General features: G+C 34.0%; 2 protein-coding genes across 4 annotated transcripts in view; one reads left to right on the top strand and one right to left on the bottom strand.

Annotated features, from left to right (window-relative positions):
* Positions 1-17,621, bottom strand: part of MICU1 (mitochondrial calcium uptake 1) — a 191,805-nt gene that overhangs the window by 76,690 nt on the left and 97,494 nt on the right. The window lies entirely within an intron of this gene.
* On the top strand, positions 7,452-8,137 carry LOC102525965 (small ribosomal subunit protein eS27-like). The gene has a single exon (XM_015246651.3). It carries the CDS (start codon positions 7,839-7,841, stop codon positions 8,091-8,093), a length of 255 nt encoding a protein of 84 aa, XP_015102137.1. The 5' UTR covers positions 7,452-7,838; the 3' UTR covers positions 8,094-8,137.

Genomic DNA, 17,621 nt, shown 5'->3' with positions numbered 1-17,621 from the left:
AAATAAAGCACACGTTAGAAAAAAGAAACAATTATATTATTTGAAGATTATATAAATATAAATATCTTCCTAAAACTCTTAAGAAAGTGTACCCAAAACTTTCAGAACTACTAATAACAGTAACACGTGCAGTTATAAGATAAATAATAGATATATTTGGGAGAGGTGGAGTACATAAATACAACTGGGAAGTCCTGTTTCTAAGTCCCTTGGGGGCTGGGGGTGGGGACTCATAAAACTAAGATTGGCTGAAACAATTCTGGAAATTGAAGAATGATGACTTTTTTTGATTTAGTATGCAAACTTGGTTTCAGTTATTGACTAAATGGTGTGTGTCAGGTGGGACAAAATTATGGGAAGGGAAGAAAACTATTTTGAGGGAGATAATACTCATTACACATAGAAGTTAATAACATGTGGTTTTTTCCCTTCCAGTTTGACTGAGATATAATTGGCATATAGCAATGCATAAGTTGAAGGCATTACAGACAGCATGATGATCTGACTTCATACATACATCATGAAATGATCACCACAGTAAGTTTAGTGAATATCCATCATCTTATACGAATACAAAGTAAAGAAAAAGAAAACAGTATTTTTCCTTTGTGATGAGAACGCAGGATTTACTATTAGCAATTTTCATAAAAAAATAGCAGTGTTAATTATATTAATCACGTTATACATCATATCTCTAGTACTTATTTATCTTACAACTGGAAGTTTGCACCTATGGACTACTACCTTCATCCAATTTCCCCTCCTGCCACCCTTCCACCCTTTGCCTCTTGTAACCACAAATCTGATCTTTTTCATGAGTTCTTTCTAAGTTCATTTGTTTGTTTGGTTTTTGTCTTTGTTTTTTAAGTATAATTGACCTACAACACTATGTTAGTTCCTGTTACAGAACATTGTAATTCAATATTTCTATACATTACAAAATGATCACCATGATAATGAAACAGAACAGGACCCTCCAGGGTCCTCCCAGATACAAATCCTTTCTTTGTCCCCCATTTCTTATTTGTAGGAAATAGGCATCACTCAGCTTCCTTGACCTTCCCTGAGCTTCAAAGGGCAGATTTAAACAGTTGCCAATCAGGGAAGGGAGGGAATGCAGAAACAAGGAAGAAGCAGTCAAATAAAAGTGCAGCATGGAGCAAGGTCCTGATTCCTCCTGAAGGAATATACATAACAGTATCTTTGAGTTCTTCTGCAAGAATTAAGTCCCCCATCCAGGCAGAGGATGGTAACATCAGGTTAATCACAAGATTCCTGGAACACTGCCCTATAACCTCACCACTAACCAGTCAGAAGAAAGTCACAAATCCTGAAGCCCTCACCCCAAATTTTGCCTATAAAAACTTCTCCCCCCAAACCATTGGAGTGTTCAGGTTTTTTGAGCACAAGCCACTCGTTCTCCTTGCTTGGTCCTGCAATAAACCTTCCTCTACTCCAAACTCTGACATTTCGTTAGTTTGGCCTCACTGTGTGTTGGGTACACAAACTTGCATTTGCTAACGGTAAGTCTAGTTATCATCCAGCATCATGCAAAGATATTATATTGACTATATTCCTCATGGCATACATTTCATCCCTATGACTCATTTATTTTGTAACTAGAAGTCTGTACCTTTTCATTTCCCTCACCTATTTCATTCATTCCCCCAGCCCCTTCCCTCTGGCAACCATCTGCTGTTCTCTGTATCTATTTGATTCAGTTTCTGTTTCATGTTTGTTTTTTGGATTCCATATATAAGTGAACTTATATGGTATTGGTGTTTTTGTCTGACTTGTTTCACTTAGTATAATACCTTCTAGGTCTATCCACACTGTCACAAATGACAAGATTTCATTATTTTTTATGTTTGAGCAATATTCCATTGTATGTATATACATACACACGACATCTTTATCCATTCATCTACCAATGGGTATTTAGGTTGCTTCTATATCTTGGCTATTGTGAATAATGCTGCAATGAACGTAAGGGTGCATATTATCTTTTCAAATTAGTGTTTCTGTTTCTTTGGAAAAATACCCAGAAGTGGAATTGCTGGATCGTATGGTAGTTTCTTTTTTAATTTTTTGAGGAAACTCCATATTGTTTCCCATAGCGACTGTACCAATTTACATTCCCACCAACAGTTCCTTTTTCTGCACATCCTTACCAACACTTATTTCTTATCTTTTTGATAATAGCCAATCTGACACGTGTGAAATGATATCTCATTGTGGTTTTGATTTGCATTTCCCTGATAATCAGTGATTTTGAGCAACTTTTCATGTATCTGTTGGCCATCTGTATGTCTATCCAGGTGCTCTGCCCATTTTTAAATTGGGTTGTTTGTTTTTATGTTGCTGAGTTTTATGAGTTCTTTGTATATTTTGTATATTAACCCCTTATCCAATATATCATTTGCAAATAACTTCTTCCATTTATTATGTGACCTTTTTATTTTGTTGATATTCCTTTGCTGTACAAAAGCTTATTATTTTGATATAGTCCCATTCATTAATTTTTGCTTTTGTTTCTCATCTGAGGAGACAGATCCAAAAAAATATTGCTCAGACTGATGTCAAAAAGCGTATTGCCTATGTTTTCTTCTAGGAGTTTTATGGTTTCAGGTCTTACATCCAAGTCTTTAATCCATGTTGAGTTTATTTTTGTATATGGTATGAGAAAGCAGTCCAGTTTGATTCTTTTGCACGTAGTTGTACAGTTTTCTCAACATCATTTATTGAAGAGACTGTTTTTTCCCCATTGTATAATCTTGTCTCCTTTGTCATAGATTAATTGACCAAATAAGTGTGGATTCATTTCTGGGCTCTCTATTCTGTTCCATTGATCTATGTGTCTGTTTTTGTTTCAGTACCATGTTTTGGTTACTGTGGCTTCATAGTATAGTTTGAGGGAGCATGATACCCCCAGCTTTGTTGTTCTTTCTCAAGATTGCTTTGGCTATTTAAGGTCTTATCTAAGGTCTTCCTTTTACTTCCTTAGTTAGATTTATTCCTAGGTATTTTATTCTCTTTGGTACAACTGCAAATGGGATTTAAAAAAATTCTGTTTCTGATAGTTCATGGTTAGTGTATAGAAATGCAATAGAATTCTGTATGTTAATTTTATATCCTGCAACTTAACTGAATTCATCTATTAGTTCTAATAGTTTTTTTGGTGGCATTTTTAGAACTTTCTATACATAATATCAAGTCATCTGCAAACAGTGACATTTTTACCTCTTCCTCTCCAATTTGGGTTATGTTTCTTTCTTTTTTTTTTAATCTGATTGCAGTGGCTTGGACTTCCAATATTATGTTGAATAGGAGTGGCGAGTGTGAACATCCTTGTCTTGTTCTTGATCTCAGAGGAAATGCTTTCAGTTTTTCACCACTGAGAATGATGGTGGCTGTAGGTTTGTCATATATGGCCTTTATTATGTTGAGGTGTTTTTATGTATTACTTGCTGACCAAGATGCAAGGAAAAGACCAATCAGTTTTATCTCCCAAATTTTTCTTTGGATTTTGACAGTAAGTAGATCATAATGCTAAGAAAAATATTAGAGGAAAGCAAGTTTTAGAGTTTGTTTTATCTGTCAAGTTCAGTAAGTAATTTAAAAAGGTATGAAATATCAAGTCCTTTATCCATTTTTTCCCAGCTCTATTGAGATACTGTAGTGTTTACCACAATAAGGTTAATTAACACACCTTTCACTTCACATAACTACCATTTTGTTGCTGTTATGGTGAGAACATTAAAGCGCTACTCTCATAGCAAGATTTATGTATACAATACAGTACTGATAACTATAGTCACTATGCTGGACCTTAGGTCCTGGAACTTATCTTATAACTGAAAGTTTATAGCCCTTAGCCAACATCTTTCTGTATCTCCTGCTTCTCAGCCCCTGGCAACCACCATTCTACCCTCTGTGTCTGAGTTTGATGTTTTTAAATTCCATGTTAAGTGAGATAATAATGCATTTGTCTTTTTTAAATGTCATTTTATGGCTTCAAGGTCCATTCATGTTATTTTAAGTGTCAGGATTTCTTTCTCTTTATGGCTGAATAATATTCCATTTTATATATTACATTACATATAATACTTTATTTGTCACATATATTTTCATATATGATATATATTTCCTTTAAATACATGTCATGTATATGAATACATACACATATATATATATATATATATATATATATGCTGTATTTTCATTACCTTTGTGTCTCTTTTTATGCCAGTACCATACTGTTTTGATTACATAGCTTTGTATTGTAGTTTTTAATCAGGAAGCATGATGCCTCCAGCTTTGTTCTTTCTCAAGATTGCTTTAGCTATTCTGGGTCTTCCGTAGTTCCGTATAAATTTTAATATTAATGTTTCTATTTCTGTGAAAAATGCAACTGAAATTTTGATAGGAATTGCATTAAGTCTGTGCATGGCTTTGGCAGGTAGGGATATTTTAACAATATTAATGCTTCTGATCCATGAACATGGGATATCTTTCCATCTATCTATGCCTTCTTCAATCTCTTTCCTCAATGTCTTATAGTTTTTAGTGTATAGCTCTTTCATTTCCTTGGTTAAGTTATTCCTAAGTATTTCATTATTTTTGATGTTACTGTAAATGGGATTGTTTTATTTCTTTTTCAGCTAATTCATTGTTAGTGTGTAGAAACGCAACTGATTTTTGTATGTTGATTTTGTGCCTTGAAAGTTTACATACTTTGTTGATTAGCTCTAACAGTTTTATTGGTGGACTCTTAAGGATTTCTATATACAATATCAGTTCTTAGCAAGGAGAGACAATTTTACTCCTTCCTTTCCTATTTAGATGCCTCTTCTTTTTCTTGCCTAACTTCTCTGGTTGGGACTTTCTGTACTATGTTGAATAAAAGTGGTAAGAGTGAGCAATCTTGTCTTGTTTCTGATCTTAGAGGGAAAGCTTTCATTCTTTTACCCTTAGGACGTTAGCTGTGGGTCTATCATATATGCTCTTTATTATGTTGAAGTATATTCCTTTGATCCTCAATTTGCTGAGCTTTTATCATGAAAGGATGTTGAATTTTGTCAAATATTTTTTCTGCATTTATTGAGACGATCATGATTTTTGTCTTCCATTCTGTTAATTTGTGTATCACACTGACTGATTTGGGTATGTTGGATCACCCTTGCATTCCAGGGATAAATCCCACTTGATCATGGTGTATGATCTTTCAATGTGTTGTTGAGTTTTGTTTGCTAATATTCTTGTTGAGAATTTTTGCAAACATATTCATCAGGGATATTGGTCTGTGGTTTTCTTTCCTGGTAGTATTCCTATTAGCTTTGGTTTAGGGTAACACTGGCTTCATAAAATTAGTTTGGAAGTGTTCCCTTCAAATGTTTTAAAAATTATGAGAAAATTATATTAATTTTTCTTTAACTATCTGGTAGAATTCACCCATGGAGACATCTGGTCCCAGGCTTTTCTTTGTGGGGAGTTTTGAATTACTGATTCTGTCTCCTTATTTGTTATTGGTCTGTTCAAATTTTCTACCTCTTCATGATTCAAATTTAATATGTCACATGTTTCTAGGAATCTATCCGTTTCTTCTAGGTTGTCCAACTTGTTGGTGTGTAACTGTTCACTGTAGTCTCTTATGATCCTTTTGTATTTCTGTGGTTCATTTGTAATGCCACCTCTTTCATTTATAATTTTATTTGAATCACCTCTCTTTACCCCCTTCATCTAGCAAAGGACTGTCTATTAAGTCATCTTTTCAAAAAACCAACTCTCAGTTTCACTGAATTTTTTAATTATATCTTTTCCAATCTTTGTAACTTCCTTCCGTCTGCTAATTTGGGCTTAGTTTGTTCCTGTTCTTCTAGTTCTAGAGGTGTAAGCTAGGTGGTTTCTTTCATATCTTTCTTTTTTCTTAACATTTGCATTGATCACAACAAGCTTCTCTTTTGGCACTGCTTCTGCAGCATCCCGTAAGTTTTTGGGTTTTTTTTGTTTTTTTTTTCTTTAGCATCCCATAAGTTTTGATATATTGTTTCCATTTTCATTTGTTTCAAGATATTTCTTGACTTCCCTTTTGATTTCATCTTTGACTTACTGGTTGTTCAGGAGTGTGTTGTTTAATTTCCACATATTTGTGCATTTCCCAAATGTCCTCCTGTTATTGATTTCTGGTTTCTTACCACTGCAGTCAGAAAACTTACTTGATATGAGTTCAATCTTTAAAAATTTGCTGACATTTGTTTTGTGACCTAATATATGATCTACTCTGGAATATGCCCATGTGCATCTGAGAATGTATATTGTACTTTTGGATGGAATGTTTTGTAAATGTCTGTTAGGTCCATTTCATCTCAAGTATAGTTCAAGTTCAATGCTTCCATATTGATTTTCTCTCTGGATGATCTATCCATTGTTGAAAGTGAGATACTGAAGTCCCTTACTATTACTGTGTTGTCAATTAATCCCTTCAGATCTGTATATATTTGCTTAATATACTTAGGTATGCTGAAGGTGAGTTTGTGCATATTTGAATTGTTATATATCCTCTTGATGAATTAACCCTTTTATCATTATATAATGACCTTCTTTATCCTTTGCTCTCATTTTTCACTTAAAGTCTATTTTATCTGATCTAAGTATAGCTACTCCTGCTCTCTTCTGGTTTTCATTTGTGAGAAATATCTTTTTGCATTCCTGCACTTTGAGTCTATGTGTTCACTTTAGCTGAAGTGAATCTCTTATAGGCATCATATAATTGGATCTTGTTTTTTAATCCATTCAGCAACTTTGCACTTTTTGATTGAAGATTTAATCCATTTATTGGTAAAGACTTAGTATTACTTTGTTAATTTTTTTGTAGTTCTTTTGTTCTTTCTTTCCACCTTATTGTCTTCTTTTGTAAATTTATGACTTTCTGTAGTGACTGATTCCTTTCTCTTTATCTTGTGTGTACCTACTTTATTTTGCAGTTACCATGAGGCTTACTTGAAACATCTTATAGCTATAACAGTCTTTTTTAAAAAATATTTTTAAAAAACTTTTTTATTGAGTTATAGTCATTTTACAATGCTGTGTCAACTTCCAGTGTAGAGCACAAGTTTTCAGTTATACATGTACATACATATATTCATTGTCACATTTTTTTTTCGCTGTGAGCTACCGCAAGATATTGCCTATATTTCCCTGTGCTATACAGTATAATGTAAGTCTATTTTAATCTGATAATTTTGATTGCATATAAAATTTCTATCCCCCTCAACATTTTAATGTTCTTTATTTCACAATATATTAATCTTTTAATAGTGTGTATTCATTAATAAATTATTACAGCTATAAGTGTTCATGAAGTTTCTTATGAACTCCAGAGCTATTCCAGAGGTGTTTTTGCTTGTAGATAGTAAACTGCCAATCTTGGTGGGAGGACAGAGACTGGGGCCTCCTATTCTGTCATCTTTATGATATTACAAAGTGGGACTCTCACTCTAGTGAATCCACTACTGGGTTGCCATTCACCTTTAAACAAGTTTCTGGGATTTCAACATCATGTCGCCTTCCTATTTGCAAAGATTTTATTACACTACCACCACGTCCAATGCATGAACCTCACCATTTAGGGAATCATGTGGACTTGCAAGCATCTTCTTGAAAATACTTCTAGAACTGTTATGGGAATTTAGGGGTCATTTATAATTTAGTGTGAATTCATTTAATCTGAGGATTCTCCTTTTTTAACCTAAATTTATTGGATTATGAGAAAGGTAACTTTGCTTTTTGAAATAAAGGGTGAGGCGCCTTTCTGGCAGTGATGACCTCCCCACAAGAACATGCCTGTTGCAAAGGATCTCCTTCATCCTTCTCCAGAAGAGAAGAAGAGAAAACACAAGAAGCAGCACCTGGTGCAGAGCCCCAATTCCTATTCTATGGATGTGAAATTCCCAGGATGCTATAAAATTACCACCGTCTTTAGCCATGCACAAACAGTAGTTTTGTGTGTTGGTTGCTCTAGTGTCCTCTGCCAGCCTACAGGAGGAAAAGCAAGGCTTACAGAACGATTTTCCTTCAGACGGAAGCAGCCCTAAAAGCACCCTGAGTCAAGATGAATGGGAAACCATCCGAATAAACACATTTTGGATAAAAAGAAAGAGAAAGAGAGAAAGAAAAGAAAAGAAAAGAAAGAAGGAAGAAAGGAAGAAGGGAAGAAAGGAAGAAAGGAAGAAAGAAAGAAAAGAAAGAAAGAAAGAAAGAAAGAAAGAAAGAAAGAAAGAAAGAAAGAAAGAGAAAGAAAGAGAAAAGAAAAGAAAAAAGAAAGAAAGAAAGGAAGGAAGAAAGAAAGAAAGAGAGAAAAGAAAGAAAGGAAGGAAAGAAAGAAAGGAAGGAAGGGAGAGAGAGAGAGAAAGAGAGAAAGAAAGAAAGGGAGAAAGAGAGAAAGAAAGAAAGGGAGAAAGAAAGAGGAAGAAAGAAAGAAAGAAAGAGAGAGAAAGAGAGAAAGAAAGAGAGAGAGAAAGAAAGAAAGAAAGAAAGAAAGAAAAAAGAAAGAAAGAAAAGGAAGGAAGGAAGGAAGAGAGAGAAAGAAAGAGAGAAAGAAAGAAAGAGAAAGAGAAAGAAAGAAAGAAAAGAAAGAAAAGAAAGAAAAGAAAGAAAGAAAGAAAAAGAAAGAAAGAAAGAAAAGAAAGAAAGAAAGAAAGAGGCAAGACAAATAGAGATGTTTCTTTGGTAGCTTAGCAAAAAGCTGGCTTTGTAGGTCTGAATTAGCTCAATGGAAGAAGAGGCTAAGAAGTGGAGTGGAAGCTCCCTCTTTCTAACAAGACCACTTTGTCAACCAGTTACACAGTCTCCTGGATGTTCCTTATCTCCCATCCCTAAAATTATAGGAAGAGTCATGGGGACAGCGTCTTTTTCTTAGGGTCCTCTCCATGACATGCTCCAGCTGCATCTGACCCAACCAAGCACCCTCTTCTGCTAAATAGCATGAGGATGGGGACTGGGTAATTTTTCAGCTTTTCTGCCTGAGTTTCCCCACTAGACCATATTTTAGATTACATTTAGACTACATAGTACTAGTTGCATGTGTGCTGGTGTTCCCTTTGCATAACAAAGGGAAAAAATAATTTATTTGGATGCAGAAATTCCTAGAAGGTGGAGGATTTTTAGGCTACTCTTACATTTCACCAAAGACCAGTATTTTCCTCCCAATTTGTCTTGGTACAGATCTAAGGGCTTCAATCTATGTGTCCAACTAATGTTCCACCGCTGGAAAGCCTATGGAGCCAGGCACAAAACAGCATTATGAGCTGGTTTGGTCCTATAAAATGCCAGGGAAGGATTTTCTAATGAATTCATAAACAAGAAGACAGGTGAGTCTGACATCGGACCCAGTCAGGTTTTTTAAGTCAGATCCAGTCCAACTCTGGTGGGTTTCCAGATGCAATTCAGAAAAAGAAATGTTCAAAGTGTAGGCACTCATATGGCAAAAACTGCAGAGCCAGAATCCAACAGGGACTCACCCGTAACCTCCAGAGGCAGTGAGAAAGCAGTGAGCTCAAGAGGCTCAACGGCTGAGAGATTCATTATTGCAATCTGTGGAAATTTTCTACACATTCTTTCTTCTCCTCAGTCTCTAAGTAAGAAGTCTTCCTGAGATCAAGAATTAGAATGGGACGTTCAGGAACCTGGATTCTCAGCCTCAGTAATGCAGCTGCTCAGACACTGTCGTGGGAAGAGACTGCATATGACACAGCATCACATCTGGAGACAGACACTTCTTTATGATGTACAGTCCCACTCTTAGTCTCCTGTCCTTCTATTTTTTGAACCTCTCTTCCCCATAAACATCTATAAAGATTAGAGCAAATATAAGCACAAGTACTCTATTTTTGTCCCTGATGATAGATATGAACTTCGTCAAGTTACCTCTGTTTCCTATTCTAACTTGAAATAGTTTTATGGAAATTGACAGATTAGTAGTGCTATAGTAATATAAACAGAAATCACTATATATACATTTTATATACTGAAATAAGTCAATTTTAAAGGGTGTTACTATGTGTCTAGAGATCAAGCAGATGAGTCCAAAGGGAAACACTACTTAAAGTATGCCCAAACCACCAGGATAATTTGGTCTGATTTCAGATAAAATCTTCACTACGTCTGCTGTTTTTTAAGAATTAAAAATAAACTCCTCAAAGCTTAGAGATAAATAGATGACAATGTATGGTTTATGCTGCTAATGTGCAGTAGGTGAATCCAAATAGATTTATTTTTAAAACTGTAGGCAACTTAAGTTTTGTTTTGAGGGTTCTGTTAGAACCCTCTATTTTGGCTAGAAATAAAGGAAAGTAGATTTTCCTTTACTTGAATAGCCATAGTTCTATACAAAGAATGTGACACGGTCACATAAATTTTATTCTTATTTAGGTACATCCTATATCATATACACAGAGAATCTATATCAATATTTATAGATATATCATAAAACGCATGTGACATAGAACATCATATATCATGTATATCTGTGTGTGTGTATATATATATATACTGATTGATTCTAATAGAGTTGAGTTGATTTATAAAATATGTTTCTTCCTGGTTATAATCAAGCATATAAACCTGTAAAATATATTCTTTCTGGTTACAATTAGTTTTTTTTTTCTTTTCAAATCATCAGAAATTGAAGTCATTTCTTTAAAATCATAAAATGTAGGTTTCATTTGATTCTCAGTAAATTTATGTGTCCATTTCTGTTGAAGCTTTTATTTCTTTCCTATCAAACCTCATCACACAGTGAAGGTAAGAAGCATTCTAGTATTAAAAAAAATCATAAAGTCTTTTTTTTTTTAATTCAGAACGTTCATTAAAGAAAATCTTATTTAAAGGCTTATAACCTTTTTGATTGAATGGGGAAAGGGATGAAGAAACCCTGAGCCTTTCCTACCCTCCTTCCTCCTACCAAGGAAGTCCACAAATGGACTCTGCAGATCTCCTAATGTTTTGTGGACTGTGGCTTGTAAATACAGCACAGGATATATACTTAAACTAAAAAAATTATCCATTGCTTATCTGAAATTAAATTTCAATTTGTGTTCTGTATTTTCACTTGCTAAGTTTGGCAACCCAATTTACAAACTACTATTTTAGTGAAAATAGCTCTCAGTTATATAACAGAGAATAGGATTGTCCCATAGTAGTATGTATACACATCTTGAACAAGTGACACTTCTCCAATTTCAGTTCTCCAACTAACAAAAGGGTATAATAATTAAGGCCCTAATTATTTGACTAGCTATTCTAAGAAAGAATTAGGCTTTATATAAGGTTCAAGATGCATGAAGTTATCATTGCTACTGTTTTGTTTTGTTTTTATTCTATTAAAAAGCACTAGCTACTAGCAGCATATCGAGTCATTAATAGAATGCCTAACAATTAAGTATTCAAAACTCACTCTGCTTTCTTCAAGCTGTATTGTAGTCTAAATGTAAATGGTTTAATAAATATTTTAAACAGAAAAAAATAAAAGAAGACAGGTGACTCCATCCGTGAGAGCAATGGTGTTAGGATAAAACAATGCTCTGCTTTGAATATTTTCACTGCTGGATGCTGAAACAAGTTAAATTATATACTATTTTGCAATAAGCTCCAACATATGATTTGTTATTCTCTTAAGTCTATGAGACAATTTCTTCTCATTAGAATCAAACAGTTAAATATTACTTTACATTTAGCCTATACTTGAAAAGCAACTACTGAAGGAAACGTTGCAGTGACTCCTTCTGTGGAGAAAACAACTATCTTTTAATTTATCTGCTTTATAAATCTAGATTTTTGCATCATTGCTTTTCTTTACATGAAGCATCTGATACCCTTTCTCTCATAAATTCATATTCACCCATCTTAGAAGCAACTCCATGACAGATGAATGACAGAAAGACTACAATTAATTATATAATTGTCTAGGGATTTCATAGAGTTAATGTATCTAATTTGGTCCAAAATAACAGATTAGATATCTAAAGTATTTGGCCCATGGAGGTATTCTAGGTACATAAATATATTTAACTGTACTCTAAGCCTCTATATTTTTTCACTATAAGATCTAACATCTTTTCTTTTTTTATTTCTTTATACTTATAAGGTACCAGTAAAATGAATTTCTGGAATTCCGTAGTACCAGTCAACCTAGACATGAAAGACAGACTTTCAAACACAAAAAATAATTAATCTTAAGAAGTATTAAAAAAAAGGAAAAAGTTTTAAAACCTTTAGAGAAGCTTAATTATGCCTATCATCCCAAACATCCTTAACTATTGTTGTTAATTAGCAATAGAGTAGCTATCCTTTTTTCACTATGTCTAAAAGGAAAAGGAAAAAGGCTAAAAAGCAAAGGAAAAAGGAAAAAGTGTAGAGAATTCCAGTGCCTACTGATATCTATGGTTTCCTTGAAAGGGATGGTGGTACGAGAGCACATGGGACCTGATAGGCCACTGTAAAGACTTTGGCTTTTACTCGGAGAGATTAAAATTCGAAGGAGATCAGGAGTATTTGCGGGATTTTAAGCAGAGGAATGACATGATTTTTACAGTGGGATTCTGGATTATTTCAAAGTAAAGCTGAAAGGATTTGCTGACAGATCAGAAATGCAAATATTCAGAGTGTTTTTTAAAAAATACAAACACATATAGACACACATATTTTTTTCCTTTTCCCCAAATGGAATCATGCAATATGTATATTTTGACTCATCAATACACTGTGAACAATCTTCTATGCTAATAAATCTCTGCATTGCATACACCATATTAAGTGCTGTACTAAATTTCACTGCATAGATTTATTGCAATTTGTTCAGCCATTTGTTTGATATTTGCGTTCTTTCCAATCTATTTTTTGACCATCAATATTATTATACATGTGATCATTTTATTTGCCTAAATTTGTAGAAATGCAACTGCTGGGCCAAAGGGTAATAATCACTTATGAAAGTGTTTGAGAAACACTGTCAAGATTCTAAAAAGGCATGTTAATGTTTTATCCTTCACCAACACTACACAGTCAATTAAATTTAAGTGTCATTCCAATAGTTAATTCTGATGCACAAATAGCTTTGGGTACACTATGGATCTGGCAATCAATGGGAGGAGGAAAAACTAATTGCCCCTTCGAAAGAGGTAATCAACATTAACCTTTGTCCCAGTTTCCTGGAGTCCTTTGGACCTTTGCGAGTGATCTTAGTTTAGGAAAGACTTACTCACCTCATGCAGTTTTGAGGACGAAGCCCAAGCCTAAGCTAGTTAACTATAGGGTAGACCAAGGGGTAAAGCTATCCAAGATGCAAGGTACAATCACAATGCTTACACTTTGTATAGATCCTAGACACATTTACAGGTCTGTAGTCAGCCACAGGGTAGACAGGACCCCACGAATATGGGGTAGGGGAAAGGGAGTTAAATTGCTATTCTTAGTAGCACTAATTAGAAGGATCTGGTTAGAAGACCTGTGTTTCTACTCTGACCGATTCTGACCATAAGGAAAACACTTAGAAATTTAACGTATATTCTCAGTACAGACTTAAAATTCATATTGATTTAGTCTTGCTTTTATTTAAAAGTTATACGACAATGAAAGAAATACATGAGCCGTTACTATGAGCTTACCATCATTACATACAGATTCTGCAATGGCTACAAAGAGAGCTCTTCATTCTTTATTGTATCTCAGCTTAATTTATTTAATGTCAACTGGGGAAGTTTTCTAATAATATGAAACTCTACATGCCAAAAATTTGAGTTTTAAAACTTTTCAAGGTTGTGAAATGTTTCTGAATTCCTTCAGCAAGGATTTATCTGTACAGACACATTCCTTCTAACCACTGCTCTTCTTTCATTTATATTTTTTCTAGAAAATACATTTCAGCCTGGATTCTAAAATAGTTTATATTTATGTATAAAATTTAGATGACTACATACCTATCTATACCTATATATCTATAAATAAAATTTCACACCTGAAGAAAAGAAATAGCTAACGTTCCCAATTCATGGTGCATAACCTATCTTTGCGCTATATCTCAACTTCAGTTACTGGATGACCTTCAGAGAGCTGCCAGAAACAGTCTTTCATTTAAACTCCTCTTTCTTGACACTCTTATTTGACACTTGTGCTACAGGAAAAGTATTCAGTGCCAGAGATGTCAAAAAGCTTTAATCCCCCGAGAGTTCCTGGGAGGCAGATTCTAAAAGGCATGCCAGGGCTTTATCCGTGTATTAAGGATCCCGTTGTTTTTTTGAAATATATTTTTTTCAAAGGCACGTTACTGTTTTTATGCTCAAATTGCATATGCTTGTGTGATAGATTTCCCACCCCTATCTTCAGAGATCTTAAAAAAAAAATCTGCTTGACTTCCAGTTCATTCTGTGTGGTTTCGTTCTACTTCATGTCCTCAATAATAGCCAAAGTGACAACTCCTGCCAAGATACAACTTAATTCATACATGCTTACAATTAGCTACTTTAATAAAGAGTGGATATTTGATACCTAACTTATGCTCATTTTGAAGGACCCACTTTACATGTGACTTGGTTTGGTGTTCACCCAAAAGCTATTTTGTTTTTCAGTTTAGTACTCAAATAGAAAAAATTTGCTATTTAACTTTCTAGCTTTCATTATGTATATATAGATAGAGAAGACCTATTATTATAAAACAGTTTTAAATACTAGGCAGGAAACTAAGGATACTTGGAGCAATGTAAAATTTGTTTGTATACTACAGTAACTATTCAGAAAAAATCTTAGGTGTTTACTTAGAAAACAAATATACATGAAGTACTTGCTATATGCCAGATACTGAATTGAATATCTTCTTCAGAAAGGATACTGATTAGGCAAACCATTCCATGACAACCACAATTTCTTGCCTGATTTCCCTTTTGCGCCCTCAAATTCTCCAGCACAACAAATAAGCATTTTGTAAACTAAATTACAGGAACAGGTAGGCAACACATTATAAAGCCTAAGCACAACCAAACACTATTAACTTGTGAGTTTTAGGGAAAAGTCAGACATACAGATGGATAGATACATATGATTCCAGTCCAGCTTTAAAGATGCAAACAATGTGAAAAAGTGAGACTCACAGACTACAGCAAAAATTTTCAAACAACATCAGTTACTGAGGGCTGAATTCCTACAGAGCCATCTTAACTACCAACAGAAGAAAAACAAGACAGGGTAGAAGTTGAGGAGGACAGGACAGAAGTTAGGTGAATTATAAGAGGGCAAGTTTCTATAATCCGTTCTAGGGAAGTGAAGGGAAGACTCTGGCAGAAAGGTAAAATGCGGTCCAAGTGACACTGTAATCAAGGGTATGGAGATGGATGGGTGCCTGGGCCACTTTTCTACCTAGAAAAGACCCAGAGAAGCCACATCCCAAATATCCTTTCACTCAAATAGTTCTGGAATGACTACTATTAGTAGGATACAATGTTAGGTACTATGGTATACAGCCATATGACATAGTTCCTGTTTCAAGATATTATTTAGTGATAACATATTCACTGTCTAAACCTTCATCAATTAAGAGATTCTTTTGAACTAACAAATATCTCTTGAGCTGTTATGAGGCATCATAACTCATTCACAATTCAATGTAAAATTTAAAAAAAAATCTGATGTTTGTTTAAAACAAGTAAAACCTAGCTGAGATATACTAGGAGAAAGGGAGTTTTGATTTGAAGAGTTGAAGGGAGAAAAAGAAGTAATATTGTAGGTTATGGTACTTTCTAGAAGGCAGGGAATTCATTTTATTTTATTTCTTTTAATTTGATTTTTTATTGAAGTGTAGTTGATTTACAATGTTAGTTTCAGGTGTACAGCAAAGCAATTCAGTTATATATATACATACATATATATTTTTTCTTTTCAGATTTTTTTTCCCATTATATGTTGTTATAAGAAATTGAATATAGTTCCCTATGCTATACAGTAGGCCCTTGTTGTTTATCTACTTTATATATAGTAATGTATGTCTATTAATCCCAAACTCCTAATTTATCCCTCCCCTTCCCTTCCCGCTTTGGTAACCATAGTTTGTTTTCTATGTCTGTGAGTCTGATTTTGGTTTAAAGATAGAATTTGTATCTTCTTTTTTTAGATTCCACATATAAGTGATATCATATGATATTTGTCTTTCTCAGTCTGATTTACTTCACCTAATATGATAGTCTCTAGGTCCATGCATATTGCTGCAAGTGATATTATTCCATTCTTTTTTGTGGTTGAATAATATTTCATTGTATATATATACCACATCTTCTTTATCCATTCATCTAGAAGACAGAGAATTTAGCCTATTTTGGAGTTTACTTTTCTTGTGTCATGAATTTCCTCCCATTAATAAATGAGACCTAAGAAAGAAAGCCGTCCTTTCTGAGAGTCTAAGGAGCAGAGACAGAAAACCAAGGGCAGATCTCTTTCTCGTCTCTGTTCTAGAGTTCCTATCTGAATCTCACATATCACAGAGAACTGACTCCATGGAAAAGTAACAGAAAGCCTTATAGGCCAACATAAGCCATTAAAGAGAGGACAAAGTGTATGCAGACATAATAATTTTAGTGGCAGCATTAGTATAGAGCATACAGAAAACATTCATGATAGCTCCATCTTGACTATTCACATTGAAAGGGTTGAGCTCTAGAAATCATGTGTTCTCAACCAGATTTCCATTAAGATTTTAAATCAATATTAGAATTTTATGAAAATTCTTACAATATTAGAATTTTCAAAAAATGAAAATGGATCAATTCAAATAAAACACAAGTATGAAAAGGCTAATAAGAACTGATTCCCTCATGGGTGCAAAATTATAAAATCTTCCTCAAGATACAGTCAAAATATCTTTAGGTCTTATTTTTGTTGTAAACCACAATTTGCTTCTTTAGTCTTTGTTCTCCCCTTGGCCTTGTGAACCTTCAGAACAAATCTCAAGCTACTGATACCAAAGGATAAACTCCTTTTGCAGACAAAATGTTTTAATCTTCTAGTATAGTCACAAGCAGATTTGAGAGAGTTAAACACAAACACTACTTATTTCTTGCTCATTTGAACTAAAATTCTTGTGTGGTTGTTGATACAAAGATTTAAATGCTTCAACTTTCAGTAACAGCGGGGGCTACTGAAATGACATAGTATTTTCAGATACCTCTGGCTCAAAATGAATTTAACATCATAAATATCTGATACATTTAAATATATTATTTTATTAGTTTTGACAGAAGCTGCATCATTATAAAATCAATGAATTAACCATAAGAACAGGTTATGCTAGAGAAAGAAGCTACTGATAAACAACACAGTGAGATACTTTTGGCCTTACAGTTTGCAAATTAATATTTCTGAAGTTCTAAGCATTTTTATAAGCTTTCATCTGCTTTGTCTTCCCCTTCATCATGTCAATTAAGCAGGGGCAGATAATCCTCGACATAAGAATTACGCAGGTAATAGCTAAACCAAATTTTCTCTATAACTTCTCCAACTCCAATGTCCCAATAAAAAAGATTTGTAACTGCCTTAAATCTGTTGATAGATCTCAGCATGTTGCCCTGCCCATATTTTTCAAC

This window comes from Vicugna pacos, chromosome 11 (assembly GCF_048564905.1).
Source record: "Vicugna pacos chromosome 11, VicPac4, whole genome shotgun sequence".
In the NCBI taxonomy this organism is placed as follows: domain Eukaryota; kingdom Metazoa; phylum Chordata; class Mammalia; order Artiodactyla; family Camelidae; genus Vicugna; species Vicugna pacos.
The sequence above is the reverse complement of the archived record's forward strand: the minus strand, read 5'-3'. Positions and strand labels throughout refer to the sequence as shown.

Excerpts from the sequence above, each read along its gene's own strand:
- LOC102525965 (XM_015246651.3), top strand. The coding sequence starts at position 7,839 with ATGCCTGTTGCAAAGGATCTCCTTCATCCTTCTCCAGAAGAGAAGAAG.